Source organism: Pelodiscus sinensis, chromosome 25, assembly GCF_049634645.1.
Source record: "Pelodiscus sinensis isolate JC-2024 chromosome 25, ASM4963464v1, whole genome shotgun sequence".
Lineage (NCBI taxonomy): Eukaryota > Metazoa > Chordata > Testudines > Trionychidae > Pelodiscus > Pelodiscus sinensis.
In genome coordinates, this window is record NC_134735.1 from 23,093,297 (window position 1) to 23,118,762 (window position 25,466).

General features: G+C 58.9%; 1 protein-coding gene across 8 annotated transcripts; it reads right to left on the reverse strand.

Moving 5' to 3' along the window:
- Nucleotides 1-1,507: 1,507 nt before the first annotated feature.
- PTAFR (platelet activating factor receptor) lies at nucleotides 1,508-25,154 on the reverse strand. 8 transcript variants are annotated; one of them, XM_075908581.1, is made up of 5 exons: nucleotides 24,453-25,152; nucleotides 24,009-24,143; nucleotides 20,264-20,462; nucleotides 9,075-9,182; nucleotides 1,508-6,236 (listed from the first exon to the last, which is right to left on the reverse strand). In XM_075908581.1, exon 5 carries the CDS (start codon nucleotides 6,193-6,195, stop codon nucleotides 5,062-5,064), a length of 1,134 nt encoding a protein of 377 aa, XP_075764696.1. In that variant the 5' UTR covers nucleotides 6,196-6,236; nucleotides 9,075-9,182; nucleotides 20,264-20,462; nucleotides 24,009-24,143; nucleotides 24,453-25,152; the 3' UTR covers nucleotides 1,508-5,061. The 8 variants fall into 8 exon arrangements, with proteins under 8 accessions (XP_075764696.1, XP_075764699.1, XP_014434878.1 ...); XM_075908584.1 differs by lacking the exon at nucleotides 24,009-24,143; XM_014579392.3 differs by lacking the exon at nucleotides 20,264-20,462.
- Between the last annotated feature and the right edge of the window lie 312 nt (nucleotides 25,155-25,466).

Here is a 25,466-nt window from a genome sequence, read left to right on the forward strand (position 1 = left end):
TAGCCTCTGTTTAGGGATGGGTGACAGGGGAGGGATCACATGAGGATTCCCTGTTGTGTTCCCTCCCTCTGGGGCATCTGGTATTGGCCACTGTCGGCAGACAGGACGCTGGGCTGGATGGACTGTTGTGCTGACCCAGTCTTGCTGTTCCTATGTTTTTTACCCTGAGCCTATCATACACCTGAATCTCCTGCCCTGAGCCCCCCACAATCCCAAATTACTATACATCCCCAGTCTTCTGCCACAAGTCCTGCACCATCCGCACGCCACAAATCTGTGACCTGAGCCATCATACTCCCAATGCCCCTGCCCTGAGCCCCTCATACAGCCCAACCCAAACTCCTGCACCCTCAGCACTCCAACCCTTCATTTGACCCCAACACTCTCCAGCCTGGAGCCCCCTCCCTAAGTCAACATCATCTTCTCCCCCACCTCCTGCTCCCAAATTCCCTCCCAGAGCTTGCACCTCTCACCCCTTCCCACACCCAAATCCCTCATTCCCACCCCAGAGCCCGCACCTCCTGTTTCAACTCAGTGAGCGTGAGTAAGGGCTGGGGACAGGCAGTGATGGAGAGAAGGGGAATGGTGGGGCAGAGTCTCCAGGAAAGGATGGGGTAGATCTTGGCTTAAAAAGCCATCTTGGGTGTAAAAAGTTTGGAGACCAGTCTACACTTTGGTGGTTTAAAAAAAATAAAAAGATAGCTGCCCGTGACCACTGTGAGACAGGGTAACCTGGTTTTGTGAGTTGGTAGATCTTAGTTGTAGTTTCCACTGCACCAGAGGAAATAAATGAAGGTTAAATACTATTCCAGTTGCTCAACATCTGTTCATTGTTAAAGAAATATTCCTCTGGGGGGTGGAGTTTTCATCTTCTGTTGCAGCATGGGCAGGAGTCATTTGCTGGTTTAAATTAGAATAAATGGTGGACTTTCTGTCTTTAAATCACTGTTTGAGAACTCAGCCAGAGGCTATAGATCTATTCCAGGAGTGACTGGGAGAGATTCTGTGGCTTGTAAGACTACGTCTACACTGCACACTTATTTTGGAACAAGCTATTCTGGAATAGTTATTCCGAAATACAGGCAGTCCCCGAGTTATGCGGATCCAACAGATCCGCAGTTACGAATGGGGCCCATCTCCCTAGTCTCCAGCAGACCAGGGAGAGGAAGCAAAGACGCGTCTGGGCTGTCCGCTGCCTGCGTGTTCCGCGGCTTTACTCCCCGTCCCCTGGTCTACAGACCAGGGAGACGGAGAGCAAAGCCGCAGAGCCCGAGGGCAGCAGGACAGCCACGGCACGTCTGGGCTGTCCCACTGCCCGCGTGCTCCTTGGCTTTGCTCTGCTTTGCTCCCCGTCTCCCTGGTCTGCAGACCAGGGGTACGGGGAGCAAAGCGGCGGAACACGCGGGCAGCGGACAGCCCAGACGCATCTGGGCTGTCCGCTGCCTGCGTGTTCCGCGGCTTTGCTCCCCGTCCCCTGGTCTGCAGACCAGGGAGATGGGGAGCAAAGCAGAGCAAAGCCGCAGAGCCCGAGGGCAGCAGGACAGCCACGGCGCGTCTGGGCTGTCCCACTGCCCCCGTGCTCCACGGCTTTGCTCTGGACGCCTGTGGTACAGCAGCTGGGGCGCTGCCGGTTGGTCCCGTAGCGCCGCTCTGGGCGCTACTGAACCAACCCAGCAGCACCCCCGCTGCTCTGCCCTAGGCGTCCTGATTCAGCCACTTCTGGTCAGTTTCAGCAGTGGCTGAATTAGGACGCCTGGGGCAAAGCAGCTTGGGTGCTGCTGGGTTGGTCAAGTCAGCCGCTGCTGAAACTGACCAGTGGCTGACTACAGGAAGCCCCTGCCCTGGGCTTCCTGGAATCAGCTGCTGATGAGTTTCAGCAGCAGCTGACTTGGGGACGCCTGGGGTTCTTAAGTTGAATCTGTATGTAAGTCAGAACTGGCGTCCAGATTCAGCGCTGTTGAAACTGATCAGTTTCAGCAGTGGCTGAATCTGGACGCCAGTTCCGACTTACATACAGATTCAACTTAAGAACAAACCTACAGTCCCTATCTTGTACGTAACCCGGGGACTGCCTGTAGCTTATTTCAAAATAGCACGTCTGCACTGCAAGGAAGCTTCAAAATGAGTCCGAGGCCGGTTTCCCTAATGTAGACGTGCTATCTCAATTTAGAGTTCCAGAGAGGAACAGCTTAGAAGGGCCCTGGTGAGGGGCTATTTTGAAATAGCAGAAGTGGAGCATCTACACACGCCCTATTTTGAAATAGCTATTTCGGAATAGGCGTTATTCTTTGTAGAATGAGGTTTACAGTAGTTGGAATAAGCCGTCTGTTATTTCAAAATTATTTCAAAATAATGGAATTACTGTGTAGACGCTCGCATAGTTATTTCAGAACAACAGCCGTTATTCAGAAATAACTTTGCTGTGTAGACGCACCCTAACTGTGCAGGAGCTCAGTCTGGATGATGATGATGCTCCATTCTGGCCGAGTCCACATCTTCTGATGCTGTTCATCGTTACAGATGTCCTTCTTATAGCCCTGTCTGCGCTGTCTCGAAAATGTGTAGCATGTTTTATCACAAGCATCCAGCTTGGCTTTTCTTCTTAATTTCTACATTTCAGTCTGGCTGGCAAAATCCCTTTATTCTCCCCTGTTGGGCTTCACTTCCCCCATCCCCACCCCCTATTTATTGGTGAATTTAGAACAATAGAAGAGGATTGAGCACAAGGAAGTAGAGTTTTAAAGTAAGACTCTTCAGGAAGATCTATGTAGCTAAGGCAGGCCAGGATATCCCCATCCTGGGTGCAGTTTAACAATTTTCCATTAATATAATTCTGTTCCTCTTAAAATTCAAATGATCATCCCAGAAGCAGAAGTGAAAATCTTAGCAACATGTTTAAACAGATTTTAGATGTTTGGGTTAAGTTTAAAGAACCCAGCTGGGGTCATTGTCTTTGTTCTGTGCCCTTTGATAATAAATGCAAACAGAGAATAGCCAAGCCCTTATCACCATGGCAGCTAAGCAGGGTGGAGCAAAACATACTTGTACAAAGTCATCCACAAACTACAGTCTCTACTGCAAGGTTTCCAGGAACAGACAGAACAAAACCAACGCCCCCTGCCGTTCTTCTCAGAAAGCTGCAAAACTCAGGAAGTGAACGCCCACAAATGGGGGAGTTCTCCAAAAACAAAATTCTGCTACTATGGGGGGGGGGCAGCTATCTCATCCTCCAAAAATGCCACAGAGGGACAACCATGAGAGAGGTTAGTCCAGGGGGTAGTCTGCAATTTTACTATGTCTTCAAATGCAACAATGGCAGATTTCCTCCCCGCCTAAGTGATGGGGCCTTCAGCAAGTAAGCCTGCTACAAGGTTTGCTCTAGTGACCAAGTGGAAGCCCTGCCTGCACCGGAAGAAACCTTAGCACAGTCTTCCTGGGCAGAACTAAGCTGAGAGAATTGTGGTAGTCTAGCCTAGGAGGCAAAGGCCTATGCAGTTCTGTTTGGGTTCTATACATGTCATAGGGTTGCCAGATACTTTCACCAAAAATACCGACCATGGTGGGGAAAAAAAGGACCAAAGTTGTTGAGGAAAAAAAAAAGAGGGCACACAGGAAAAAAAGAGTCACTGTGCCTTTAAATCCCCACACTCCCAGCTCCTCCTGCCCCCGCCACAAATGGCAGGGAAGAAAAACAGAAAATACCTGACATTTTACATGTCCGGTATTTTCTGTTTTTTTTACTGGACAGAGGCTGCAAATAACGGACTGTCCGGGCCAATACCGGACACCTGGCAACCCTAAGTCCAGCAGTGCAGAGTCTGAATACAAGGGTGACCACTCTGAGGTCCATAGTAGAAAAGTCTGAACTTTATGGCCCACTCGCAGATATAAACGGTTCAGTGGCCACCAGTGAGCTCTGGGAATCCAAGAGCTGGGAATGCTCCCTGCAAAATATGGGCAGAACATGACACCAGATGATTGGCGAGGTTTGGAGTGTGCTGCAGAGACTCCCCTATCAGTTCCCTAGCTGGTATCACCAGACAGCTGTTAACTGGAGTAAATAAATGTTACCATGGCAGATTTTTTCCCATCGCCAGCTAGGAAATTTTTCTAGAGGAGTTGAGGAACCAGAAACTCATGTAAGAACCAACCCACGTTTCCCACCCTGTTCCACTTCCTGTGCTTGAAGGAAGTTCAGTACTGAGCAACACGGGGCTGGCAAGGAGCCTCGAGAGTCTCTGGCCTGTAACCGAGCCTGGCACCCTCCGGAGAGCCCATCGTGACTAGCTGGAGCAGGTCAATCCCTTTCATCCCGCACTGAATGCCTGAGCTTGGCATTTTGGCACTGGACACAGCTGAGGAGTGAGGTGGGGGCCCTGGGGCGAGGCACAGGTTGGTTGTTTATTAATGATAAAACGGTCTGCAAATGAGCAGTCAGCAACATTCTCTTGTTCTCGACAATAGTCACTGCCTGTTTACCGTCACATCGCTAGTAAGTAGGGGCAATGTAACGCGGCATTGGGGTCCATTCACTTGCTCTCAGTGCCGGTCACTTGCAGGCGTCCGTTAAGGTCAGGGCTCTTTCTGAAAGACGCGTGCCGGTTCACCACTGGGCCAGATCCAGGAACAAGTGACGTTCCCCAGCCCGCAATGGGCAGCAAGTCAAACTAGAGACTGGTCCCTGGGGGCCTTAAAATGTGTCTTGGCCACAGAGCTTCCAGTGCATCACAGCAGCCGCCTGCCTCCACAGACTCCCCTCCCCCAGCCCAGTTACTCAATCAGACCACAGCCTCTCCTGGCGTTTCCCACGGGTGAGGTGGTGACAGGGCACGTGAGGAGACAGAAGGAGGGGGATGGGCTCATGGTCAATGGCATTTTTCTTCACAGACAAGACAAACTGAGCCCTGCTCAGTGTCTCATGAAGCATCAGGCTGTGTCAGAAGGTGCCTCCGCAGCCCCTGCTGGGTCCCTGGTCCTCTGGCTGCATTGCGGGCAGGGGAACTGGATGCTGGTATTTCCCCCAAAGACATGGCCCACCGCTGTGTCCCTCTGCGGCCTGACTTAGCGAGGGGAAGCTGGGGACACAAGTGGCCCAGGCCTGCTCAGGAGAAGACTGGACTGTTCGTGCCTCGCAAGGTGGGTGGGGAGTTCATTGATGGGCATGGTGCCCTCAAGCCCGGTTTCAGTGGTTTGCCTGGAACACTTGCGACTCCCCTTCATGCTTTTCAGGTTCTCGGAAAGGTGCTTCCTGAACTTCTTGGTGAGGAAGCAGTAGATGACAGGGTCTAGCATGCAGTTGGTGCTCAAGAGGCACAGAGTCACCTGATGGGCATCATTGATCTGCTGGCGCAACAAACAGTTTTTTGTCTGCCACTTCTCCAGGACTGTCAGGGTCCAGGGCAGGTCATTGAGGTGGTGAGGTACAAAACATATGATGAACACAGCCAGGACAGTGCACACCATCCACAGTGCCCGCTGCTTGACACGAGCGCTCTTCTGCAGCTGCACAGGCTTGATCAGCAGGGTCCTGATAATGAACACGTTACACACCAGAATAAACAGGAAAATGAAGAGAAAAATAACGAAGATGAGAATGTGGAAAGCAAGGACGGTCCCAACGTTGTCAGAGGTGTTATAGCCCTCAAAACACCGCGTGACATTGCCATGGTTACTGCTCTCGGTGTTAGTGCCGCTGTCTATGAGGAAATAGAAGCCACTGCTCATTATCACAACCCAGATAGCCGCAGAGAGGAAGATACCCCTTCTCCAGGTGGTGGCCTGGGCGGCTGTGATGGGTTTGGTCACTGCCTGGAAGCGGTTGTATGTGATGACTGTCAAGAAGGCGATGGAGCAGTAGGTGTTAACAAAGAACAAGTAGCCAGACACATTACACAGGAACGAAGGCATAACCCAGTCTCCTTGGGAGTGGTAGTAGATGATCCACAGGGGCAGTGTAATCAGGAAAAGCAGGTCAGCCACTGTCAGGTTCACCATGAATATCTTGATTTCGTTGAGTTTTCTCCAATTATAAACCTGGCAGAAAACCCACAGCACGTAACAATTGGCAATGAAGCCCAGAATGAAGATGAAGCTGTAGAAGATGGTGAAGAGGGTGTATCTGAACTCAGAGTCCACGGCGCAGGAGGTGTTTGCAAGGGACGGGGTGGAGCTAGGTCTCTCTGTCGAGGACATCATGTCACTGAGCCAATCTCCTGTCCCCTTCTCGTCTTCTTACCCTGAGAACACAGAACACGCCAACAGGGTCACAGAGTGCAGGGCCGCTGCCAAGCCCCCCCCGCCTGGGCTCAGGGCAACTCTGCCTGCAGAGGCTTGTCCACCCACCTCTGCCCTCTGCCTCTCTGACCTCACACACGCCCTCCCTTCCTGTTCTCAGTGCCACTCCAGTTTCACGTCCGCCTGAATCCTCTGCCCACGCGCCCTGTGGTCCAACCGCCCTCACATGCCACCTGTTCAACCACAGTCCTTATCCTGCCTGGCCAGCCAGCTTGGGACAGCCCTTCCCACAGCGTGATTCATGGCGCAGAGCCGACGCTGGCACCGCAGTGCCGGAGCGCTCCCGTGGTTGTTACTGAAATCAGACATCGTCTCCTGCTTGGAGACAGGGCATTGGGCACCACACAAGCCACTGAACGGTTACCCGTGGATTGGGCACAGGGTGGCAGTGCAAACCCAGGCTCCATTGCCAGCCTGGCCCTCGATTCATGGGGTGACACAGGAAAAGGCGTGGCATCCGTATCTCCCAGAGTCCCCCAGCCTTGGCCTGGTGGAATACAGCTCCCACACTGCAGCCCCCCACAATGGCTGGGGCCAGGGGATCTCAGCCGCAGGGTCCTGGGCCAGGGAAGAGCCGGGTGTCCCCGCTCAGTGCGTCCAGCGCAGCCCAGCGGCTCTGCAGGGCCTGGGACCATGTGCTGATGGGCCAGGAGGCTGCTGAGCAGTGCTGGAAGGGGTGGCAGCCGCTCCCAGGGACACGCTCTCCTCTGCCTGCACTAACAGCCATGGGCAGCACGACTTGCTCTGATCAGACCCCCTGGTGCTTCTCAGTCAGCTCTGAATTCCAATGGTGGGATGGAGCAGAGACTCCAGGCAGCGGCTAAGGAGCCTCTGGGCCCAGCCTGCCCCCCCTGCAGCCAGTGCCAGGCTTGGCGCCGGGAGATAAGGCCAGAGCCTGGCAAAGAGGCCGGAGCGAGCTGCCCCACAGGTGCCGACTCCACTGGCAGGCAGCTCCTTCCCAGTGCCTGCTGGCCACCAGCAGCCCTGCCAATCAATGCCCCCACCCCAACCAGGTGCAGGGACGGGGTGCTGGCAGAACTAGGTGGGAAGGGGGAGGGGCTAGGAAAGGGGGGCAGGGCCTGGGGCTGAGCAGGGGGGTGCACCCCCCCTCCGGCAACTGGGAAAGGTGAGGGGAAGGTGCTCCAGCCTCCTGGCCAAGGCAGACTGCAAAGGGGGCTGGGAGCCCTGCACCCCAGGCAACTGAGGGGCCAATCCCAGAGACCATGGCCAAGGGAGGTGTCCCAGGCCCGAGAGAGGGCAGCAAGCTGCCCAGCAAACTGCACCTGAGGGGCCACCCCCCAAACTGAACAGACTGAAAGGAAGTAGCCCAGGGCAGCTTGGGGCCACTCATGGGTCTCCCTGCCCAACTCCTCACTGGCATTAATTGATGCGCCTCAACCAAGCCGGGGGCTGGTAGCTCTGACCACTAGGCCACCCAGCCCTCCACGCCCCCGGTACAGAGGTCTGGGCTAGATTCCAGCCGGGGTAATTAATTCTGTTTAGCAGGAATTCCCCCAGTGGCTTCACTGGGGAACATCATCTGCTCCACTTCTTCCTGTGGCACAGAGCCAGGCCAGATGCAGTGCGTCATGTGGCTGAAAATGATCTCGGTTCCCTGGGGAGCAAAGGGGCTCCAGGAGGGGCTGTGGTCACCATGGTTACATTACCCCCGGGGTCAGACAGAGCCTAGCCAGCAGCTGTCAGAAAGGCCCTACCCCCGTCCCCAGGATACCGACACTCCCTGTGCAGCTGGCGAGTCTGAGCATCCGCAGGCAGGGCTGGGCTGGGGAGCCCTTTCCTACGCAGGGGCCGCTGACCCACCCCCAGCCCCGTGACAAGCAACGGTCTGAGCCAAAGCCCAGCGACTGCCCCCGTCTTGGATCAGATGCAGGGATGCGGCTTCCTCTGTAAATCAGCCCGGCCACCTCCCGGTGCTGGCATGTGGCTCTTCTCTGCCTTCCCGATTTGTCGGTCGATCTCCGGGGCCCAGAGCAAAGTGCAGGGTGGGGGCAGAACTGGGCCGAGAGCGGCTGCCCAGTGGCGTAGCCAGGATGGGACACTCAGGGCAATTGCAGGAGTGAGGGGAGGGAGTAGGAGATGGGGCAGGAGGGACTGGGACTGGAACTGCCTTCCTCCGCCCCCCACCCCAGCCCATCTCAGGGGCAATGGACAATCTAGCCGGGGCTCCCTGGGTGCCAAGAGCGCACCCAGCTCCAGCAGCAACGGCTCTCCTCCTGCCCAAGCAGCACGCCTCCCGTTTTGGGCCATTCCTCTGCCACTGCGACTTGGTTGCACACTTGCCCTCCTCCCACTGGCCAAAGGGACATGCCGGAAACCCCAGCCTCTTGGGGTGTCCTGGAAAAACAGGTGCCCCCCATCAGCCCTCCCGCACCTGATGCTCCTGCTGGGGAATGAGGGCAGGGCTTGGGGGCTTGTCCTGCCCTGCCCATCAGGTACATGATCTGTGCCCTGACCTGCTCCAGACTGGAGCAGTGGGTGGAGCGGGATGAGCCCCAATTCTGCTCCCCGGCTGGACCCAGCCTGCTGCCCATTGTCTCAGAGGTGGGGAGCCTCAGTGGGGTAGTCATGTGAGCAAGGTCACCCCTGGGAACAGAGCCCGGGTGCCAGATTCCCAGGCCAGTGATCAGCCCACTGGGCCACACTGCCCCAAACCGGGACAGACAGTAGCGTGGCACCGTGGCCCACCCATCTCTCCCTGCGCTAAGGAGCCAGGCTAGAATGCAGACGACGAGCACTGGTGAGAGCTGGTTCCTGCTTACCAGAGTTGAATGGCTGCACAGCGATCCCGACGCAGCTCTCCAAGAGCCGTGGGTCTGGTTCCCGGTCCCCTGTCCCAGCCTGAGGCTGCAGCCTCCGCACACACAGCGCTATTGATCAGAATTGCAGAACTGAAAGGGTTGTGAAAGCTTCCTGCCAAGTCATTAGCAAGAGGAAATGTCACTTGTATCCGAGTGACAGAAGACAGAGAAACTGCCGCTGGGAAAGCAAACTGACAGCGAAACCAGGAGTCCCGCAGAGCCCTTTGCAGCAGCATTTTCATCAGAGGAATCTACTCCTAAGGCTGCTCCCCAGGGAGAGCCAGATGTCACAATTCGCATCCCACAGCCGTTTACATGGCCAGGGGCTCTGTCCCAGAAGCAGCAGCAGTAGCCCCTTTGAACAGCTGAGCCCCAGGAAAATTGCCCCTTCCCTCCCACAACTCCACCCCACATCCATTGGCAGGCCTGCTCCTGGTTCCCACAGGGATTAGAGGGCCCACAAAGATCATCCAGTCCAACACCCTGCCAAGACACAGGATCCGTTTTGTCTAAACCATCGAAGACAGATGGCTCCAGCCTCCTTTTGGAAAGCGCCAGCGAAGGAGTTTCTACAACCTCCCTAGGCAAGCTGCTCCCTTGTTCTACAGCAGGCATGTCCAAAGTCCGGCCCGCGGGCCAATTGCGGCCCGTGTTCAGGTTTAATACGGCCCCACAGGTAATTTGGCAATATCTATCTTTTATGGCCCCCAACGAATCCATATGTATTGAGATGAATACATTGTAAAATCTCAGTTAATGTCAGTTGGTCTAAATCAGTTATAAATATATTTGGACACAACATGTATACTTGGTGTTATGTTCCTGTTCATATTTTTTGAACTTAAAAGTTGACAGACAACCTTTATTACCAATAATATGTAATGTACTTTACAATGTTCCTGACATATATTTCAGCTTCCTGGATTTTTTTTCATCTGGCCTTCAGATATGAAAGGCAGAGTGATTTAACACCTGTTTAGATTTGTCATCCATGTGACAAAATGAAAAGTATGCTGTTTGCAATAAACTTTGCATAAAATAGTTAATTTGCATTTAATTTTAATGGTTCGAAGAATGTCAGGCAAAATGGTCGGCCCTCACGCATGTTCACTTCATCAAATCTGGCCCTCTTTGAAAAAAGTTTGGACTCCCCTGTTCTACAGTCAATACAGTGAAGAAGTTTTTTCCTGTAATTTAATGTAAATCCGCTCTGCTGCCTCTTGGCCCGCCCTCTGTGGCAAGAGAGAACAACTTGTCTCTTTAGGTTGGACATTAGGAAAAACTTCCGAACTGTCAGGGTGGTTAAACACTGGCATAAATTGCCTCGGAGGTTGTGAGATCTTTATAGAATCCTAGGGCTGGAAGAGACCTCAGGAGGTCATCAAGTCCTGCACCCTGCCCAAGGCAGGGCCAATCCCAACTATCATCACTGGAGATATTTAAGAGCGGGTTGGATGGACGTCTATCGGGGACATGGTGCTGGGTCCAGCCATGAGGGCGGGGGCTGGACTTGATGACCTCTTGAGGTCCCTTCCAGTTGTAGCTCTATGATTCTCCATCTTTTTTATGGTAACTTTTCAAGTATTTGAAAACTAATATATCCCTCCACTTCCCACCGCCTCGTTTCCAAACTGTGCATGGCCAGATCCTTCAGCTCCCGTGTCTGCATCCCATCACCACAGCGAGAGGTCAACGGGAGAAATGCTCCCATCGAATTCCCTTACTCCTCACACGGAGTAGGCATTCTGGCGCTAATGGGGGCACCTTCAGAATTCAGTTTAGCAGGTCTTTACTAGACCCGCTAGGAGTGGCCAAATCCAACTCTGGAAGATTGACCGCCACAGCGTGGATCTCCCAGCAAGCAACACGTGGCCTTGGGTTGCATCAGGCAAACGCTTTTCAGTGGAGAGATGGTTATAAACAGGGCTCGAAAAACTGCGGCGAGAACTACTCGCCAGCCCCACACCACGCATGCGCCAGAGCAGCACTGTGCGTGTGCACGGTGCCGGTGAATGGGGCGCACAGAGCGACCAGCTGAAATCTACTCGCCATGGGCAAGTAGAAACAGCGGTTTGTCGAGCCCTGGTTATAAAGGACGCTGGTGAGACCTATCTGGAGAACTAGCACAACTCTAGGCAACGTGGCCTTAGCATGTGGGCCCCACATTGGTCATGTTGTCTCTTGTCTCTCTGGGTGTGACTGCCTGTCATACTCACTGACCAAAGGAGCACATCGGATTCCCAAGCCACGCTCTCCAAGGCGTGCTGGGAATGCCTGTCTAGCCCCATCGTACTTTCTCATCACCTCAATGGTCAGCTTCTGTCAAAGAGCACCAGTGTTGGTGTTCGTGTGCGGAGGGCGGGGGGGGTGTGGACAGCCTGCAAACAGTAGTGTGGGTGGGTGGAGTGTGTGTGGGGGGTGGAGATGGCCTATGAGCAGAGGTGTGCGTGGGTTGAGTATGTGTGTGTGGGGGGGTGCAGATGGCCTATGAGCAGAGGTGTGGGTGGGTGGAGTGTGTGTGGGGGGGGTGCAGATGGCCTATGAGCAAAGGTGTGGGTGGGTGGAGTGTGTGTGTGGGGGGGGTGCAGATGGCCTATGAGCAGAGGTGTGGGTGGGTGGAGTGTGTGTGGGGGGTGCAGATGGCCTATGAGCAGAGGTGTGGGTGAGTTGAGTGTGTGTGTGTGTGGGGGTGCAGATGGCCTATGAGCAGAGGTGTGCGTGGGTTGAGTATGTGTGTGTGGGGGGGTGCAGATGGCCTATGAGCAGAGGTGTGGGTGGGTAGAGTGTGTGTGGGGGGTGCAGATGGCCTATGAGCAGAGGTGTGGGTGAGTTGAGTGTGTGTGTGTGGGGGGGTGCAGATGGCCTATGAGCAGAGGTGTGCGTGGGTTGAGTATGTGTGTGTGGGGGGGTGCAGATGGCCTATGAGCAGAGGTGTGGGTGGGTGGAGTGTGTGTGGGGGGTGCAGATGGCCTATGAGCAGAGGTGTGGGTGAGTTGAGTGTGTGTGTGTGGGGGGGTGCAGATGGCCTATGAGCAGAGGTGTGCGTGGGTTGAGTATGTGTGTGTGGGGGGGTGCAGATGGCCTATGAGCAGAGGTGTGGGTGGGTAGAGTGTGTGTGGGGGGTGCAGATGGCCTATGAGCAGAGGTGTGGGTGAGTTGAGTGTGTGTGTGTGGGGGGGTGCAGATGGCCTATGAGCAGAGGTGTGCGTGGGTTGAGTATGTGTGTGTGGGGGGGTGCAGATGGCCTATGAGCAGAGGTGTGGGTGGGTAGAGTGTGTGTGGGGGGTGCAGATGGCCTATGAGCAGAGGTGTGGGTGAGTTGAGTGTGTGTGTGGGGGGGGGTGCAGATGGCCTATGAGCAGAGGTGTGGGTGGGTGGAGTGTGTGTGGGGGGTGCAGATGGCCTGTGAGCAGAGGTGCGGGTGGGTTGAGTGTGTGTGTGTGGGAGGGTGCAGATGGCCTGCGAGCAGAGGTGTGGGTGGCTGGAGTGTGTGTGTGGGGGGGTGCAGATGACTTGCGAGCAGAGGTGCGGGTGGGTTGATTGAGTGTGTGGGGGGTGCAGATGGTGTGCGAGCAGAGGTGTGGGTGGGTGGATTGAGTGTGGGGGGGGTGCAGATGGCGTGCGAGCAGAGGTGTGGGTGGGTGGATTGAGTGTGGGGGGGTGCAGATGGCGTGCGAGCAGAGGTGTGGGTGGGTGGATTGAGTGTGGGGGGGTGCAGATGGCGTGCGAGCAGAGGTGTGGGTGGGTGGATTGAGTGTGGGGGGTGCAGATGGCGTGCGAGCAGAGGTGTGGGTGGGTGGATTGAGTGTGTGGGGGGTGCAGATGGCGTGCGAGCAGAGGTGTGGGTGGGTGGATTGAGTGTGTGGGGGGGTGCAGATGGCGTGCGAGCAGAGGTGTGGGTGGGTGGATTGAGTGTGTGGGGGGTGCAGATGGCGTGCGAGCAGAGGTGTGGGTGGGTGATTGAGAGTGTGGGGGGTGCAGATGGCATGCGAGCAGAGGTGTGGGTGGGTGGATTGAGTGTGTGGGGGGGTGCAGATGGCGTGCGAGCAGAGGTGTGGGTGGGTGGATTGAGAGTGTGGGGGGGTGCAGATGGCGTGCGAGCAGAGGTGTGGGTGGGTGGATTGAGTGTGTGGGGGGGTGCAGATGGCGTGCGAGCAGAGGTGTGGGTGGGTGGATTGAGTGTGTGTGTGGGGGGGTGCAGATGGCATGCGAGCAGAGGTGTGGGTGGGTGGATTGAGTGTGGGGGGGGTGCAGATGGCGTGCGAGCAGAGGTGTGGGTGGGTGGATTGAGTGTGTGGGGGGGTGCAGATGGCGTGCGAGCAGAGGTGTGGGTGGGTGGATTGAGAGTGTGGGGGGTGCAGATGGCATGCGAGCAGAGGTGTGGGTGGGTGGATTGAGTGTGTGGGGGGTGCAGATGGCGTGCGAGCAGAGGTGTGGGTGGGTGGATTGAGTGTGGGGGGGGTGCAGATGGCGTGGGAGCAGAGGTGTGGGTGGGTGGATTGAGTGTGGGGGGGTGCAGATGGCGTGCGAGCAGAGGTGTGGGTGGGTGGATTGAGTGTGTGGGGGGTGCAGATGGCGTGCGAGCAGAGGTGTGGGTGGGTGGATTGAGTGTGGGGGGGTGCAGATGGCGTGCGAGCAGAGGTGTGGGTGGGTGGATTGAGTGTGGGGGGGTGCAGATGGCGTGCGAGCAGAGGTGTGGGTGGGTGGATTGAGAGTGTGGGGGGGTGCAGATGGCGTGCGAGCAGAGGTGTGGGTGGGTGGATTGAGTGTGTGGGGGGGTGCAGATGGCGTGCGAGCAGAGGTGGTGGGTGGATTGAGAGTGTGGGGGGGTGCAGATGGCGTGCGAGCAGAGGTGTGGGTGGGTGGATTGAGTGTGTGTGTGGGGGGGTGCAGATGGCGTGCGAGCAGAGGTGTGGGTGGGTGGATTGAGTGCGTGTGTGGGGGGGTGCAGATGGCGTGCGAGCAGAGGTGTGGGTGGGTGGATTGAGTGTGGGGGGGTGCAGATGGCGTGCGAGCAGAGGTGTGGGTGGGTGGATTGAGTGTGTGGGGGGTGCAGATGGCGTGCGAGCAGAGGTGTGGGTGGGTGGATTGAGTGTGTGGGGGGTGCAGATGGCGTGCGAGCAGAGGTGTGGGTGGGTGGATTGAGTGTGGGGGGGTGCAGATGGCGTGCGAGCAGAGGTGTGGGTGGGTGGATTGAGTGTGGGGGGGTGCAGATGGCGTGCGAGCAGAGGTGTGGGTGGGTGGATTGAGTGTGGGGGGGGTGCAGATGGCGTGCGAGCAGAGGTGTGGGTGGGTGGATTGAGTGTGGGATGGTGCAGATGGCGTGCGAGCAGAGGTGTGGGTGGGTGGATTGAGTGTGTGTGTGGGGGGGTGCAGATGGCGTGCGAGCAGAGGTGTGGGTGGGTGGATTGAGTGTGTGTGGGGGGGGTGCAGAGGTGTGGGTGGGTGGATTGAGAGTGTGGGGGGGTGCAGATGGCGTGCGAGCAGAGGTGTGGGTGGGTGGATTGAGTGTGTGGGGGGGTGCAGATGGCGTGCGAGCAGAGGTGTGGGTGGGTGGATTGAGTGTGGGGGGGTGCAGATGGCGTGCGAGCAGAGGTGTGGGTGGGTGGATTGAGTGTGGGGGGGTGCAGATGGCGTGCGAGCAGAGGTGTGGGTGGGTGGATTGAGTGTGGGGGGGTGCAGATGGCGTGCGAGCAGAGGTGTGGGTGGGTGGATTGAGTGTGTGTGTGGGGGGGTGCAGATGGCGTGCGAGCAGAGGTGTGGGTGGGTGGATTGAGTGCGTGTGTGGGGGGGTGCAGATGGCGTGCGAGCAGAGGTGTGGGTGGGTGGATTGAGTGTGGGGGGGTGCAGATGGCGTGCGAGCAGAGGTGTGGGTGGGTGGATTGAGTGTGTGGGGGGTGCAGATGGCGTGCGAGCAGAGGTGTGGGTGGGTGGATTGAGTGTGTGGGGGGTGCAGATGGCGTGCGAGCAGAGGTGTGGGTGGGTGGATTGAGTGTGGGGGGGTGCAGATGGCGTGCGAGCAGAGGTGTGGGTGGGTGGATTGAGTGTGGGGGGGTTCAGATGGCGTGCGAGCAGAGGTGTGGGTGGGTGGATTGAGTGTGGGGGGGTTCAGATGGCGTGCGAGCAGAGGTGTGGGTGGGTGGATTGAGAGTGTGGGGGGTGCAGATGGCGTGCGAGCAGAGGTGTGGGTGGGTGGATTGAGTGTGTGGGGGGTGCAGATGGCGTGCGAGCAGAGGTGTGGGTGGGTGGATTGAGTGTGTGGGGGGGTGCAGATGGCGTGCGAGCAGAGGTGTGGGTGGGTGGATTGAGAGTGTGGGGGGGTGCAGATGGCATGCGAGCAGAGGTGTGGGTGGGTGGATTGAGTGTGTGGGGGGTGCAGATGGCGTGCGAGCAGAGGTGTGGGTGGGTGGATTGAGTGTGTGGGGGGTGCAGATGGCGTGCGAGCAGAGGTGTGGGTGGGTGGATTGAGTGTGTGGGGGGTGCAGATGGCGTGCGAGCAGAGGTGTGGGTGGGTGGATTGAGTGTGTGGGGGGGGTGCAGATGGCGTGCGAGCAGAGGTGTGGGTGGGTGGATTGAGTGTGGGGGGGTGCAGATGGCGTGCGAGCAGAGGTGTGGGTGGGTGGATTGAGTGTGGGGGGGTGCAGATGGCGTGCGAGCAGAGGTGTGGGTGGGTGGATTGAGTGTGGGGGGGGTGCAGATGGCGTGCGAGCAGAGGTGTGGGTGGGTGGATTGAGTGTGGGGGGGTGCAGATGGCGTGCGAGCAGAGGTGTGGGTGGGTGGATTGAGTGTGTGGGGGGTGCAGATGGCGTGCGAGCAGAGGTGTGGGTGGGTGGATTGAGTGTGTGGGGGGTGCAGATGGCGTGCGAGCAGAGGTGTGGGTGGGTGGATTGAGTGTGGGGGGGTGCAGATGGCGTGCGAGCAGAGGTGTGGGTGGGTGGATTGAGTGTGGGGGGGTGCAGATGGCGTGCGAGCAGAGGTGTGGGTGGGTGGATTGAGTGTGGGGGGGTGCAGATGGCGTGCGAGCAGAGGTGTGGGTGGGTGGATTGAGTGTGGGGGGGTGCAGATGGCGTGCGAGCAGAGGTGTGGGTGGGTGGATTGAGTGTGGGGGGGGTGCAGATGGCGTGCGAGCAGAGGTGTGGGTGGGTGGATTGAGTGTGGGATGGTGCAGATGGCGTGCGAGCAGAGGTGTGGGTGGGTGGATTGAGTGTGTGTGTGGGGGGGTGCAGATGGCGTGCGAGCAGAGGTGTGGGTGGGTGGATTGAGTGTGTGTGGGGGGGGTGCAGAGGTGTGGGTGGGTGGATTGAGAGTGTGGGGGGGTGCAGATGGCGTGCGAGCAGAGGTGTGGGTGGGTGGATTGAGTGTGTGGGGGGGTGCAGATGGCGTGCGAGCAGAGGTGTGGGTGGGTGGATTGAGTGTGGGGGGGTGCAGATGGCGTGCGAGCAGAGGTGTGGGTGGGTGGATTGAGTGCGTGTGTGGGGGGGTGCAGATGGCGTGCGAGCAGAGGTGTGGGTGGGTGGATTGAGTGTGGGGGGGTGCAGATGGCGTGCGAGCAGAGGTGTGGGTGGGTGGATTGAGTGTGTGGGGGGTGCAGATGGCGTGCGAGCAGAGGTGTGGGTGGGTGGATTGAGTGTGTGGGGGGTGCAGATGGCGTGCGAGCAGAGGTGTGGGTGGGTGGATTGAGTGTGGGGGGGTGCAGATGGCGTGCGAGCAGAGGTGTGGGTGGGTGGATTGAGTGTGGGGGGGTTCAGATGGCGTGCGAGCAGAGGTGTGGGTGGGTGGATTGAGTGTGGGGGGGTTCAGATGGCGTGCGAGCAGAGGTGTGGGTGGGTGGATTGAGAGTGTGGGGGGTGCAGATGGCGTGCGAGCAGAGGTGTGGGTGGGTGGATTGAGTGTGTGGGGGGGTGCAGATGGCGTGCGAGCAGAGGTGTGGGTGGGTGGATTGAGAGTGTGGGGGGGTGCAGATGGCATGCGAGCAGAGGTGTGGGTGGGTGGATTGAGTGTGTGGGGGGTGCAGATGGCGTGCGAGCAGAGGTGTGGGTGGGTGGATTGAGTGTGTGGGGGGTGCAGATGGCGTGCGAGCAGAGGTGTGGGTGGGTGGATTGAGTGTGTGGGGGGTGCAGATGGCGTGCGAGCAGAGGTGTGGGTGGGTGGATTGAGTGTGTGGGGGGGGTGCAGATGGCGTGCGAGCAGAGGTGTGGGTGGGTGGATTGAGTGTGGGGGGGTGCAGATGGCGTGCGAGCAGAGGTGTGGGTGGGTGGATTGAGTGTGGGGGGGTGCAGATGGCGTGCGAGCAGAGGTGTGGGTGGGTGGATTGAGTGTGGGGGGGGTGCAGATGGCGTGCGAGCAGAGGTGTGGGTGGGTGGATTGAGTGTGGGGGGGTGCAGATGGCGTGCGAGCAGAGGTGTGGGTGGGTGGATTGAGTGTGTGGGGGGTGCAGATGGCGTGCGAGCAGAGGTGTGGGTGGGTGGATTGAGTGTGGGGGGGTGCAGATGGCGTGCGAGCAGAGGTGTGGGTGGGTGGATTGAGTGTGTGGGGGGGGTGCAGATGGCGTGCGAGCAGAGGTGTGGGTGGGTGGATTGAGTGTGGGGGGGGTGCAGATGGCGTGCGAGCAGAGGTGTGGGTGGGTGGATTGAGTGTGTGGGGGGTGCAGATGGCGTGCGAGCAGAGGTGTGGGTGGGTGGATTGAGTGTGTGGGGGGTGCAGATGGCGTGCGAGCAGAGGTGTGGGTGGGTGGATTGAGTGTGGGGGGGGTGCAGATGGCGTGCGAGCAGAGGTGTGGGTGGGTGGATTGAGTGTGTGGGGGGTGCAGATGGCGTGCGAGCAGAGGTGTGGGTGGGTGGATTGAGTGTGGGGGGGGTGCAGATGGCGTGCGAGCAGAGGTGTGGGTGGGTGGATTGAGTGTGGGGGGGTGCAGATGGCGTGCGAGCAGAGGTGTGGGTGGGTGGATTGAGTGTGGGGGGGTGCAGATGGCGTGCGAGCAGAGGTGTGGGTGGGTGGAGTGTGTATGTTCATGATCATTTGCTGCCAACGAAGGGACAATTTGTCATTTTCACTAGTTAGCTGAGACCACTTCAAATGTTTATTTCCTTGAACGAACCAGCCCGTTTCCACAGGCCACTCAGACATTCCAGGCACAGGAAATTGTGTCGACATTCTCACTGAGCGCAGCGAGCTGCCGATTGCACAAGCCAGGCCTTCGTCAGTTTCACCTTCATTAACAGAGAAGCTGCCAGGGTGGACCAGGCCAGGTCCCTCTAATGCGGAGCCCGGTCTCTGACCAACGATGCACCAGCTGCTCTGGAGAAGGTGCCAGGGGCCGCAGCGATGAGCCCTCTTGCTGCCCTCGTTAACTAGCGCTTGGGTCATGCCCAGGACCAGGAGGTTTCTGTCCCAACCAAAATTCTGGGGCATTTTTGTTTCTTTGTTTCAGTCTTTCCTGTTTTATCTGTGGAGAGTCTGGTCTTTCCTAGAAACATCCAGACCTTTTTTGAACCCTGTGCCTCAATGGTTCATAATTAAGGTTGCCAGGTGTCCGGTATCGACCCAGACAGTCCGGTATTTTTGCCTCCTGTCTGGTAAAAAAAATGCAGAAAATACCAGACACCTAACATGTCCTAAAATGTCGGGTATTTTCTGATTTTTTCCCAGCCAGGACGTGAAAATCCCGGGTGCTCACCAGCTCTGCAGAGGAGCTGTCTAGCCCGGAGCAGGGAGACAAAATGGTGGATGGTCGTCAGAAGCCTGTTAGGGCCAAAAAGCCTCAAAAGCATTTCTTAAAGGGGCCACGCTCTTTTTAATTTTTTCCCCAGTGTTTTGGGGGGGGTTTTGGCGTGGGGGAGAGGGTGTTCAGTATTTTTGGTGAAACCATCTAGCTACCCCTATTCATAATTTAAGGGGAGGAGGGACCATTAGAGTTTCTAGTCTGGCCTTCCTACTGCAGGCTCCTACATCTCACCCAGTTAGGTCTTTAATTCTTATCAGCTGAAAGCTGTATCAGCTTTCCTATTCTTGGCCCAAGATTAATGTCAAGCTAACTGGTCTTTAGCTGAGACATTTTGTTTGGTCTTTACAGTTGCTGGAGTAACACGAGCACTCTTCCTGTGGCTACGGGTTCCACCTGCTAATTGAGCAATGTCCGAAAACATGTTTCCTTTCTCAGTTTTGAATCTGTTCTCTTCCAGTGTCTTTGAACATGCCCTTGCTCCTGTATTAGGAAAGGGCCGGATTTCCCTCCAGTGCTACTCTGTATTCCTGCCATGTTCCTTATTTAAGTAAAATAAAGCCAGAGATTGCAGGCAAAGTCAAATACCCAGCAGTGATGGCCAGATAACGGATTTGCAGAGGCAATTCTCTCATATGAACGTGACAGCCAAACCCTTGTGATAAAAGAGAGTCCAGGGAGCTTGTCAATGAGCGCCGCTAATGTTCCTGCCTTTAGCTAAGAAAACTTCTCCTGGAATGCAAAAAAGAAGCAGCCAGTGAGATTCTGCCCTGGAGTGAGACGTGCCATTAGGAATGGGGAGTGGAGCAGTTAGGATCAGGACGAATGTTTCCTTTCTCCTTCTCCATCCATGTGTGGAATAAATGTTTTATGTGACCTGAGGCATGTGCCAATGTGCACCACCAACAGAAACACAAACTCAGCTGCGGGCGCTCTGCTAATCCACTGGGTGGCATTGGACTCTCTCCTGAGCGCCGCACAAGCGCTGGGTAGGATGCTGTCATTCTGGGTACACCTGACAACACACAGGGAGAGCCGGTCACTGACCCAGGGCGCTCCCCCTCTCATGACAAGTCCATTAGTTTTACTGGCTAGCAGCTAATGAGTCAATGCAAAACGCTGTTGTCTACGTGTTTCCATTATGCAGCTGGTGCTGGACTCATTGCTGACCCCCGAGGAATTCGGCATTCTCCCAGGAACAGCAGACAGCCAGGGCCTGGCTCTGCCGGGTGCCCTTGTTTACCCTTGCTGAGTGGGAGTAACACACTGCCCTGCTGTGGGATAGCAGGTGACACACCCTCTTTGCACAGGTGCAAATAGCAACATCAGCGACAAGCCATTCGGGATCAGGACCTCCTTCTGCACCACATACAACCCTGGGAGGGACACGTTATGTCACAGCCATGCTTTTGAGTTCTGGATACTGCACCTTTACATTTCTTTGGCCATGGAGCAGCTGCAGCATGTTACAGAGGCGGCACACGCGGTCATCGTAAAAGTTACGTCACTGAAAGTATCCTGCTGCGTTCTGTATACACAAGGCTGACTGAGCCACAGCCATCCTGGGATGTCTGGCCCAGGCCTCGCTGTAATTTTAGGAGCCGATGGAGCTGGGCTGCCACGGTGCCCTATACAAGGTGGAACAGCAAAATATGATACCCTTGGTACCTTCTTTCCTGCTATTTCCCAGAGCCCGGATTTTCTCCAGCCAGATCCTAGCCCCACACTTAGCACCCAGCTCTGCCAGGCGCAGAGTGCAAGGCTGCAGCCTTGGGGTACCTCTGCCTGTAGCTCTGCATGGGATGCGCCCGAGCCTTGGTGTGCTTAGCTATGGACCAGCCCCAGGCCCTGTGCTCAGTCTCAGGCGCCTCTCAGCACAGCAGAGCTACTGGCTGCAAAGGAGTGGGGTGAGCAGAGCCGCTCTCCGCCCTAGCTCATGGTTTCCTGTGAGCTGTGCATCAGACAGTCCCTCTTGCTGGCTGGCAAGGAAGGGCAGCAAATGGGAGGCTGCACATTTAGATCTGATCAAACCAGATACTTGCTGGACAATGCACAGTAGCCTGTGGAACTCCCAGCCACAAGGTATCACTGAGGCCAAGAGCTTCGCTAAATTCAAAACTGACTGAATGTTTGTATGCAGAGATAGGAGAGCACAGCCTGGTATTAAACCCAAGCAAAAGGTTGTCATAGAATCAGAGCAGGAAAAGATCTCAGAACGTCATCAAGCCCAGCCCCCTGCCCAAGGCAGGACCAATCCCAACTCAATCAACCCGGCCAGGGCTTTGTCAAGCCAAGACATAAAAACCTCTAGGGATGGAGATTCTACCCCCTGCCTAAGTAACCCATCCCAGTGCTTCCCCACCCTCCTAGGGAAAGAGTTTTTCCTAATATCCAACCTGGACCTCTCCTACTCAAACCTGCCTTTGTTTGGAAGAGGAACCAAGCCTTACGTAAAGGGATCAGGAGGTGCCTCCCCTCAGGCAGGTTATTCTGAACCTGCTCCTGTAGGGCTCCTTTCCCGTTCTTCTGCAGAAGCTGGGGCAGGTACTGTCAGCCAGGACGCTGGGCACCCTGCTCTCATCTACTCAGGCAGCTCTGCTGTTGATTAATGAAAGTGAAATTAACTTGGTGGTGCCAAGAAATCACTCACTTTCTAACTGGGGCAAGACCTGTGACATCACTTCCTGCGCATGGAATGTTAGCTGGGCTAGAACCGATTCCGACAGGACACCGTGCCCAAAGCGGGCAGTGGGCTCCCAGCATCCCTGCTCTTCCTCCCTCGTGTCCTGCGTGACTGGGGCAGCCCCACAAGCAGGCAGGAAGGAGCAGGGAGTGAGGGTCAGTAGTGGGAGCAGGGAATTCAGAGGCTGAGAGCTGAGTTCCAACCCCGGATCTCGGATGCCATGAGCAGATCTCCCACCTGGATCCTCCCAGTGCTGAGGGCACGACCCCTAGGGCTACAACACTGGCGCGCTGCTGGACAGGAGAGCAGGGCAGCGCCTCCGGCCTGGGCTGCGCTCAGCTCTCCGCTTGCCCCAGCTGCTCAATGGGAAATGGCACCAGAGCGCTCCTGGCCTGCGATTGGCCAGAGCAGCCCCCCAGCACAGCGCCTCTCTGCACCTTCGCCCCCGGCCTCCAGCAAAGCAGCAGGGAGCAGAAAGTGACCAGCCACGATCCGCCTCGGCCGCGTGGGGCCAGTGCTCCCCCAGCCGGGGGCAGAAACGGATCTGCCAGGCGCTGGTGGGTACCACGTGGGACTCCTCGGCCCCAGGAGCAGCCACTCCCCTTTGCCAGGCACGGCAGGGGGAGCCAGGCACAGACAGGCTGCGCCCAGGCCAGCCAGGGCTTTACAGGTCCCCAGAGGCCGCAGTGCAGATCCCAGAGCCAGGGGCTCAGGGCCGTGCACAGCGCCAGCATAGGCGGCATCTGGCCCATTGCAAGGGCCAACCCAAGCCCAGTTTGGAAGCGACAAAGTCCAGGAAAGGGGTCTGCTGAGAGGTAGAATGGTCCAGTGGTTTGGGCGCTAGCCTGGGTCCTAGGGTCACTTCTCTACTCTGCCAGGGACACCCTGGGCCAGGCACTTCCACTCTGCCTCCATTTCCCTGCAAAATGGGATGACAGCCCTCCTGTGGCGAAGGGCAGGGGCAGGGAGAACCGTGCATTGGGGAGGAGGGGGTGACCGGGGCAGGGAGAGCCACGCGCTGGGGGGGGGGGGTGACCGGGGCAGGGAGAGCCACGCGCTGGGGGGGGGGGGGTGACCGGGGCAGGGAGAGCCATGCGCTGGGGGGGGGGGGTGTGACCGGGGCAGGGAGAGCCGCGCGCTGGGGGGGGGGGTGACCGGGGCAGGGAGAGCCGTGCGCTGGGGGGGGGGGGTGACCGGGGCAGGGAGAGCCGCGCGCTGGGGGGGGGGTGACCGGGGCAGGGAGAGCCGCGCGCTGGGGGGGGGGTGACCGGGGCAGGGAGAGCCGCGCGCTGGGGGGGGGGGGTGACCGGGGCAGGGAGAGCCGCGCGCTGGGGGGGGGGTGACCGGGGCAGGGAGAGCCGCGCGCTGGGGGGGGGGTGACCGGGGCAGGGGGAGCCGCGCGCTGGGGGGGGGGGGGGTGACCGGGGCAGGGGGAGCCGCGCGCTGGGGGGGGGGTGACCGGGGCAGGGAGAGCCACGCGCTGGGGGGGGGGTGACCGGGGCAGGGGGAGCCACGCGCTGGGGGGGGGGTGACCGGGGCAGGGGGAGCCGCGCGCTGGGGGGGGGGGTGACCGGGGCAGGGAGAGCCGCGCGCTGGGGGGGGGGTGACCGGGGCAGGGAGAGCCGCGCGCTGGGGGGGGGGGTGACCGGGGCAGGGAGAGCCGCGCGCTGGGGGGGGGGGTGACCGGGGCAGGGAGAGCCGCGCGCTGGGGGGGGGGGTGACCGGGGCAGGGAGAGCCGCGCGCTGGGGGGGGGGTGACCGGGGCAGGGAGAGCCGCGCGCTGGGGGGGGGGTGACCGGGGCAGGGAGAGCCGCGCGCTGGGGGGGGGGTGACCGGGGCAGGGAGAGCCGCGCGCTGGGGGGGTGACTGGGGCAGGGAGAGCCGCGCGCTGGGGGGGGTGACCGGGGCAGGGGGAGCCGCGCGCTGGGGGGGTGACCGGGGCAGGGAGAGCCGCGCGCTGGGGGGGGGGGTGACCGGGGCAGGGAGAGCCGCGCGCTGGGGGGGGGGGGTGACCGGGGCAGGGAGAGCCGCGCGCTGGGGGGGTGACTGGGGCAGGGAGAGCCGCGCGCTGGGGGGGTGACTGGGGCAGGGAGAGCCGCGCGCTGGGGGGGGGGGGTGACTGGGGCAGGGAGAGCCGCGCGCTGGGGGGGGGGGTGACTGGGGCAGGGAGAGCCGCGCGCTGGGGGGGTGACCGGGGCAGGGAGAGCCGCGCGCTGGGGGGGTGACCGGGGCAGGGAGAGCCGCGCGCTGGGGGGGGTGACTGGGGCAGGGAGAGCCGCGCGCTGGGGGGGGGTGACTGGGGCAGGGAGAGCCGCGCGCTGGGGGGGGTGACCGGGGCAGGGAGAGCCGCGCGCTGGGGGGGGTGACCGGGGCAGGGAGAGCCGCGCGCTGGGGCATGAAGGAGGCTGAGAAGAGGACCAGGTACTGAGTCTTTCCCCTCTCCCCCCCCCCCATGCTGCTTGGGAGCCCTCTCCCCACTCGCCAGCTGTACCTCTGCCTGAGCCGGCTGCTCCTCCTGCCGAGCGCCTGGACTTCGGGGTCAGGTCAGAAAGCGGCCACCTGGCAGCACCGCAGAGCGGGAGGAAACTGCTCTTATCTGCACTGAGCTTTGCAGTCACCACTCAGCCTGCCAGGCAGGAAGAAGCAACAGCTAGAGCAGCTCATCACCGGCCTCAGCTTCCTCTGCTCCCCGTCCTTCCCACCCCCAGCGCCAGTGGGTCACTGTCCGACATGCAGCCATCCCACAGGCCCTGGGGCGCCCGGCTGGGGGCTCAGAAGCCAGGGGAGTGCTGGGGAAAGCCAGGGGACAGGGCAGAGGCCCAGCTCAGGGAGGGAAGCGCAGTGTCGTGGAGGAAGGAAGAGGGTTTTGGAGGCAGCCAAGGGGTGGGGCACAGAGATTCCCACCAGGAGATGGGCCAGCAAAGGACCTTCTTACCTTGGGTCCACGCAGCAGCTGTGCAAAGCCGCACTTGGAGGGATCCCTGAGAATGGAGCATGGCTCCTTCCTGTCTGCTGGGAAGATTCTGCCCCCAAGTAATGAGCAAGGAAAGGAGGTGGGGCAGGGAGGAGGCGCAGGTTCCCAGGTGCGTGCGTCATCTTCTTCCTGGCAGCTGCACTTCTCCAGGGACCTGCTGCTGCTCCCAGGGTGTGGCCTGGGCCAGGCACTGGGAATCCCTCCCTGACTCAGCAGCTGCTCTCTCTGCCTGGGAGGGGGCTGTGGAGGCAGCAGGCCGTGCACAGCACCTTGTGAGCCAGGACTGTTGGTGGCAGCAGGCCCCTTCACACAGCCCCCTGCCCTGAAGGAGCCAGCAGGCTCCTCCTGGCACCGGCAGGGCCCAAGGCCAGGTTACAGCACAGGGCTGGGAGTCTGGCGCTCCGAGGTGTTAGCCCAGCACGGGCCAGGGAGGAGTCATTTCTGTAGCCTCACGCACCCACCCCCTCCCAGGGTGGTCACGAGACACGAGTCCCTGCTGCCCCAGGTCTTGGGCCACACACGGGCATTAACAGAGCTTGAGAGCAGCCTCCTAAGACTCCTGGGGCCTGAGTGACTGGCCTGGGCCTGGTTACGACTCAGCTTGTCATCCCCAGTGAAGTGCTGCCAGAAGACCTGCCTCCCCCTGCGCCTGAGCAACTAACAAGCGTGTGACACATGCAGCAGCCAGCGCTCTGGAGAGAGCCCGACTCCAGCGCCTCCGCAGCCTTCGCAGGCACTGGCACACACTGCTCCGGAGCACAGCCAGCGCTCTGGAGGGAGCCGGTCTCCAGCGCCTCCGCAGCCTTCGCAGGCACGGGCACACACTGCTCTGGAGCACAGCCAGCGCTCTGGAGGGAGCCGGTCTCCAGCGCCTCCGCAGCCTTCGCAGGCACTGGCACACACTGCTCTGGAGCACAGCCAGCGCTCTGGAGGGAGCCGGTCTCCAGCGCCTCCGCAGCCTTCGCAGGCACTGGC